The following is a 7,480-nucleotide window of genomic DNA, read 5'->3' as shown; positions in this document are numbered from 1 at the left end:
AGACTTATAATCTCAGCACTTTGGGAAGCCAAGGAAGGAGGACTACTTGAGCCCAGAAGTTTGAGACCAGCCTGGGCAACATAGCAACACCCTAATCTCAAAAATAAAAATAAAAAAATGTCTGCAGAAAATGTCCTAAATTTGCTGGAAGACCTATATTTATAGATTCAAGAAGCTTAATGAACCCTAAAATAGGTGAAAGTTGAAAACACCCAGACACATCATAATCAAACTATTGAAAATCAGAGGTAAAGAAAGCATCTTGAAAGCAGCTGGAAGAAAAAATGATAAATTACACATAAGGGAAAACTATGACTGCAGGTTTCTCATCTGAAACCACAGAGCCTTTGAGATAAACGGGGGAAAAAAAAAAATATATATATATATATACACACACACACCATGGGTCCCAGAAGACAGAGACATCTTTAATGCGCTGAAAAAACTGAACTAAATAAAATAAACTGCTAAAGAAAGCATTATCAACTCAGAATTCTATATCCAGCAAAAATATATTCCAGGAAAGCAGAAAAGATGAAGGCATTCTCGGATGAAGAAAAACTAAGAAAATTCATCGTCAACAGACTTGCTTTAAAATAAATGCTAAATAAAGTTTTTCAGGTTGAGGAGAAATCACACCAGAGAGAAACATAGAACATTAGAAATTAATAAAGAACAAAACAAACGATGAATATCTGAATAAGTATTTTTCTACTCTTAAATTCTTTAAAATATATATATGACTGTTGAATGCAAAAATCATAACATTGTCTATAATGTTTCAATGTGTATAGATGTAATACATATGACAACTATAACATAAAAGAAAATGGATAGAGGAACTACTACGATTATAAGCCTTCTACGGTTTACTGGAAGTGGCAAAATATTAACTCTATGTATACTGTGAAAAGTTAAGTACAATGTAATCCCTCAAGCAACCACTAAAAAATACCACAAAGAGATATAGGCAAAACCCCAATAAATAAATTAAGATAAAATATTATGAAATATTTAAATAATCCAAAAGAATTCCGGAAAGAGAATAAAACAGAAGTGGTGAATAGCAAACAAATAAAATGGTCATCCATCTTAAATTCAACAATTTTATTAAATATAAATTGTCTAAACACCAATTAAAAGACAGATATTTTTAGACTGGATAAAAATGATACCCAACTACATGCAGTCTATAATAAACACATTTTAAATACAATAATATAGATATATTTAAAGTAACATGATGGAAAAAAATATACCATGAAAACACTAATCAAAAGAAAGTTGACCGAGCATGATGGCTCATGCCTGTAATCCCAGCACTTTGGGAGCCCGAGGCAGGTGGATCACAAAGTCAGGAGTCTGAAACCAGCCTGACCAATATGGTGAAACCCCGTCTCTATGAAAAATACAAAAATTAGCCGGGTGCAGTGGCATGCGCCTGTAGTTCCAGCTACTTGGGAGGCTGAGGCAGGAGAATTGCTCACGGCAGAGGTAGCAGTGAGCCAAGATCATGCCACTGAACTCCAGCCTGGGCCACAGAACGAGACTCTGTCAAAAAAAAGAAAGAAAGAGAGAGAGAGAGAAAGAAAGAAAGAGAGAGAGAGAGAAAAAGAAAGAAAGAAGGAAGAGAAAGAAAGAAAGAAGGAAGGAAGGAAGGAAGGAATGAAGGAAGGAGGGAAGGAAGGAAGGAAGGAAAGAGAGAAAGAAAGAAAGAGAAAGAAAGAAAGAAGGAAGGAAGGAAGGAGGGAAGGAAGGAAGGAAGGAAAGAGAGAGAGAAAGAAAGAAAGAGAAAGAAAGAAAGAAGGAAGGAAGGAAAGAGAGAGGGAGAGAGGGAAAGAGAGAGGGAGAGAGAGAAAGAAAGGAAGGAAGAAAGAAAAGGAAGTTGAGTGCCTGTGGTATTTTTAGACAAAGTAGACTTCAGAGCACAGAAAATTATCACAGATAAAGAAGGACATTACATAATGATAAGAGAGTAAATGCACCAAGAAGACATAATACTAAATGTGTATGTATCTAATAATAGAGCGCTAAAATATATGAAGCAAAAGCTGACAGAACTAAAGAGAATTGGACAAATCCACAATTATACTTCAAAGCATCACAGGACCATTAATCCTGAAATCTTGACCTCAGTTTCTCTCAGGCCTCTTTTGGCCTCAGTTGACTCTTTCCGTGCCTCTGGTTCCACAAAGGAATAACCCTGCCCCAGAGAATTTAGGGTAACTGTGAAAGCGTGTTCTGTGAGGAGCCCACCCCAACCAGATGTGAGACTGTGAGCATGGCCAGACTTTAGCTACTTGCTGAAATTTTAGAAAAAATCAATAAGAATTTTCCAGCTATGTCTCTCTGGGAAACTCAAGAAAGCTCAAACACAGCATTAAGAGTTTGTTGTGGACAGGTATTATTTTGCATCTATCATCCATTCTCCTACTTCTGATAACAGTGTCCCAATTTCGCCTTAGGGAAAATACCTCTACATACCCCTAGCTTAAGCTGCAATTAAGTCAATATGAATATTTCATCTTCCTGACTCAGTGATTGGTCAGAAACAGGCACACAACTCAGCTAGAGCAATGAGATGCAAGGTTATACTTGCTGGGGCATCTGGGAAACAGAGCTTCCTCTCTCCTCTTTGGGCATCACCAGAAAACATGATGTCCATTTAGCCAGATGGTGTGGTGTGGGGATACGAGAGCTGGGCAGGCCACAGTCTTTTTGATATCAGGAGGGAAACCCTAGAACTATACTGTGTAGCGCCTGAGGGTAAAGCCTTCGCTGCGGAAGGCAGAACAGAAGGACATACAGAAAAGGGTCTTGATTGTTTTGAGCTTTGGTTCAAACCTTATCTAAAGACAGAACAACTCTGGTAATTTCTATTATGCAAAGGAATAAATGTTTCCATTTTTCCTTTATTTTTCTTGCTTACAGTAGTTTGCATAATATTTTGGGTTTTCTGTTGTGAATGACATTCACAACATAGAGTTCTGACTAACACAAGGCTTACTCTCCCCTCTTCATCCCTCTCTAAACCTCATATCTATCTTTCTCAAAAAATAACAACAAAAGTGGAGGTGGGCAGATCACAAGGTCAGGAGTTCGAGACCAGCCTGGCCAATATGGTGAAACCTCGTCTCTACTAAAAATACAAAAATTAGCCTGGCATGGTGGCAGGCACCTGTGGCCCCAGCTACTCAGGAGGCTGAGGCAGGAGAATCGCTTGAACCTGGGAGGCAAAGTTTGCAGTAAGCTGAGATTGTGCCACTGCACTCTAGCCTGGCAACAGAGCAAAACTCCATATTAAAAAAAAAAAAGACAAAGTTTTATATGTGAAAAAAATAATACTTAATGATTAGCAATACACATATAAGAGAGAATTATTCAGAATTTAAAACTGTAAGCAAAAAATGGGTTTTTTAATTTATATATTGATAGAGAATGCTATTTACTCTGTTTTTGCTAAAATCTTTGAAGAACATCACTGGAGTTATTGTCTCCTGAGAGAATGTTTACCACCATCAATTACCTCAACCTGTAATTCTTAAAGAACAAGAATAAATTCAGGAGGCCCAGTCTTCCCTGACCCTGTTGGTACTCAAGGAAACAATGGCTTCAGAATTTCTCCATGGGTTTTGCATTTCAGGCTCAAGCTACCTTCTTGATGGAAAATTCTTTAAGTGTTCTGAAAAATCACAGTCATCCCTAACTTCAGTGGAAAAGATTCATATTGTCCAGCTGAACAAGGATTGATACTTAAAACCAAGGATTTCCTAAAATGAAAATGTTTCTGTGGATAAAGCTGGTTACATGCAGAGATTGGAATGGAGTTAATTCTGGGTGGATATGGGATTCAAGAGATTGGTCTTCATGAGGCATTTATCAAGGATCTGCAAGGGATTCAGAGGTGAAGGAAGCACAGTCCTTCCTGGGCAGTTGCCTCTAGCCTGGTGAGAGGTGTTCCTCACACCCAGGACTCTCATCCATGGCAAGAAAAATTGAGATATCGACTGGGCATGGTGGCTCACGCCTGTAATCCCAGCACTTTGGGAGGTCGAGGCGGGTGGATCACCTAGACCAGGAATTCGAGACCAGCCTGGCCAACATGACAAAACCCCATTTCTACTAAAAATACAAAAATTAGCCATGTGTGGTGGAATGCGCCTGAAGTCTCAGCTACTCGGGAGGCTGAGGCACAATAATTGCTTGGACCCAGGAGAAGGAGGCTGCAGTGAGCCAAGATCGTGTCACTGTACTCCAGCCTGGGTGACAGAGTAAGACTCCATCTCAAAAAATAAAAATAAATTTAAAAAAAGGTGGATATTACATCAGAGAAGCTCCTGGCCAGCTGGCCTTGAGGAACAGGGATGCGTTCAGCACTTAGAGACGGAGTTGGCTTTCCCAGCTGGAGGGAAGCATGAGAAGGGACATAGGTAAGAGGAAGTAGAGTAGTGCAGGGGCCATTGAGTAGTAGTCCTTCCAAGACAGGACTTCATTATAGAGCCACTTTCTCTGAGGGAGCTCTGCTTAGGAGGAGGTTTTAATTCATAAGGAAGGCAAATTCAATGGCTCTCAGGTGAGGCGGGCAACAGACACCTACCAACACTCCAAAGAGAACATGTACTTCTATAAAAGGGCACAGTCTAGCGAACAAAGTCCACAGCTCTGGGTTTGATTTCTAGCACTGTCACTTAATACTTGTGTGACCTTAGACATTCACTTAACTCTCTCAGCCTCAGGATACAATATGTAAAAACAGGAGAAAGCTTGTTCCCTGTGCCTTATAGGATTGATATGAGCTTCAGGAGAGACAGTGGGCACAAAATAGCATTGTCAACTACTTCTTTCTAGTCAGTTATCTGGTCATGTTTGTGAAGCTCCCCAGGACTGGGAACATAGCATACGATTTTTGTAAAGTTACTTGATGAATGAATGAATAAATGAATGAGTAAGTGAGTGAATAATATCTAAAAGCCTCCAACTAAATAATAATCAACTTCCTAACTGTACTGAAAGCCTTTAATTGACTTTGGGGCTGTTTGGCCTGGAAGAGGCTCTGAGTTAGTGGTGATCAGTTGGTGTCATGGTAGAGAAGAAAGCCTGTGAAGGTGGAGTCATTGTCATTATCAGCATAGAGTCCATTACGCTCTCCTTCCCCATACACCTGGAGCCAGACTTGGTCGCCCACCTCCAGATGCAGGAGCACAGAGCCGGAGGCCTGGTCCACATTATTTTCCTGGTACTGATCATAGGTGAAGAGCATAGCCTTGTCCTTCTTGAAGAGGCTGACCTTCACATCTTTCATATAGACTGTGATGTGGTAGGCAAAGTAGTACAGCCCAGGAATGTTGCAGTGGAATTTACCAGTGGAGCCATCATAGTGGTTTTGCTGATTGTAGAAGATCTTGGTAAAGCGAATGGGCATGTTGGGGACAGTAACGTAAGTCTCCAATCCCACACTGAATGCTGAGCGGTATACATAGGCACCTTCTCCAGGTTCTCCTTTCCTGCCTTGGATTCCCGGAAAGCCTCGGGGACCTTCAGCCCCGGGTACTCCAGTTTCACCGATGTCTCCCTTAGGACCAATAAGACCTAAGGAATGAGAAGACCTCAGTGACTACAAAGAACAGAACTCCTGCCTAGGTTGGTTACAACCTAAATTACCATCCTGTGGCTCCCACTCACAACCCTCTTGACTTATAGAGCAAGAAACCAATAAGAGCTCCCAAAAGGAGAGAGGTGTTACCTCCTCCTTCTATGTCTCCCACAGACAGGGAGCCTCCCATAAATTCAACTCCATCTTTATCTCCTATAGGTCTCTATCATAGACCCTCCACCCTGCCAGCCCTTTATGTGCTGGCACCATCAACCCTGGTTTTGCAATTCTACCGCCTCCATCTAGGATGTCTCTCCTCCTCTATTCTGCCTACCCATCATTCAAGGCCTAGCTGAAGCTCTGCCTCCTCCTTGAAGCTTTCATTCTTCATCAGATCCACGGTGAGTACATTTTCTCTATGCTCCATACTTTGAATACTTGTTCACATTCAGTTTGACATTTTTAGAGTAGACTTTCTTGTAGTAACCACCAACAGAGCCTTGCACATTAGACATCTTACCTAGATCAAGAGTTCCCCAAAGGCAGGACTGTGCCCTTCGGGGGGTGTGCAGTAAATGTGGTTGAATGCCACTGGATGAAATGGAAGTTAAGCAGACAGAAAGAGGAATCAGAATATGAATGTATTGGGAATAGGGATGAGGGTGAAGATGGGAAAGGGGATGGAAAAGGAGATGCAGATGCAGCAAAGCCAAAGTCCTGGTTATAGAGGCACCACCTATTCTCATCCTTGGAAAACCAACCCCAAATCACTTCAGGTTGCTTATGGTTAACATAAAAAAGCCTTGCTTTCTCCCTGTGTCTAGGCCTTAGTTATTAATGAATGCCTTCATATAGTTTATATCAGTCTAGGAGGTCTGTGATGAAAGAGGGCAGAAACATTCTTACCTGGATCTCCTTTCTCACCCTTCTCGCCAGGGATGCCATCTCTGCCATCACGGCCTGGGGCCCCATTATGGCCTGGATGCCCTGGGATGCCCGCCATCCAACCTGTGCAGGCCCCCTTGGGCAGAGGAAGCAGGACTCTGGGCCCTTGAGTCGTGGTTTCCTGGCCATGACTGGGCAGAGCTAATAGCAGTAGAATAGCTCCCAGCAACAGCATCCTGAGCCCTGGAATCCATATGTGCACGGTCAGCCATGGAGAGACAGACCCCACACAGCACACCCAGTTGGGACCTACAAACGGCTCTGTCCATCTCAGCAGAGCCCACTTCTAGGAGCTGCTTTCTCAGTATTCAACTCTTCCAGGAAGACTTTTCTGAATATTGCAACCCACCTTGATCTCCTTCTGCCCTGAAATTTGTAATACTTAGCATTACTCCCTGTGTGTAGTCTCCTTTCCTCACCAAGATTATGAATTCAGTGATTGCACAGATGACACTCCTCTAATTTTCCCATATCTGAGCACAGGACCAAGCACAGGGAAAGCTCCAAGAGTCGACTTGCCAAGAATCCATCCTTGGGTTTCCCAAGTACGATGACACAGATTGCTCCATTCAATGCTAACCAGCTTCTCTCCTCTGGCTCCTTTCTTCCTTTTCTTTCCCCCCTTTTCTCTCATTTTCTGTGTCTATTCCTCCTTCTTACTCTCTCATTCTCTTTCTTCCTCTACCCCTCTCCTGGGGCACATGTTTGATTATTTGTTATATTACATTTGCACACATGCACACACACACACACACACACACACACATAGAGAGAGAGAGAGAGAGAGAAAGAGAGAGAGAGAGGGAGGGAGAGACTCACCTTGAATTAAGCAGACAACAAGAGACACATCATCCCATGAACATATCCACTGGCCCTTTGTTTGCCTGGGCCATCTTTAGCTGCCCCTCCTCCCTTGTCTAATCTCTATTCAGCTTTCAGGAC

At 42.1% G+C, this 7,480-nt stretch overlaps 1 protein-coding gene across 1 annotated transcript; it reads right to left on the bottom strand.

Annotated features, from left to right (window-relative positions):
• Window positions 1-5,068: 5,068 nt before the first annotated feature.
• Window positions 5,069-6,713, bottom strand: ADIPOQ (adiponectin, C1Q and collagen domain containing). Its single transcript, XM_054483137.1, has 2 exons — window positions 6,500-6,713; window positions 5,069-5,589 (listed from the first exon to the last, which is right to left on the bottom strand). The coding sequence occupies exons 1-2, from the start codon at window positions 6,711-6,713 to the stop codon at window positions 5,069-5,071; spliced, it is 735 nt and encodes a 244-aa protein (XP_054339112.1).
• Window positions 6,714-7,480: the final 767 nt, after the last annotated feature.

This window comes from Pongo pygmaeus, chromosome 2 (genome assembly GCF_028885625.2).
Source record: "Pongo pygmaeus isolate AG05252 chromosome 2, NHGRI_mPonPyg2-v2.0_pri, whole genome shotgun sequence".
NCBI lineage: Eukaryota > Metazoa > Chordata > Mammalia > Primates > Hominidae > Pongo > Pongo pygmaeus.
Note: the sequence above shows the minus strand (reverse complement) of the source record. Positions and strands in the feature narration are given on the sequence as shown.

Coding starts and splice junctions, on each gene's coding strand:
- ADIPOQ (XM_054483137.1), bottom strand. CDS start 6,713: ATGCTGTTGCTGGGAGCTATTCTACTGCTATTAGCTCTGCCCAGTCAT. Junction 5,590..6,499: donor GGGTGAGAAAGGAGATCCAG/GTAAGAATGTTT, acceptor CTCATTCCTTAG/GTCTTATTGGTCCTAAGGGA.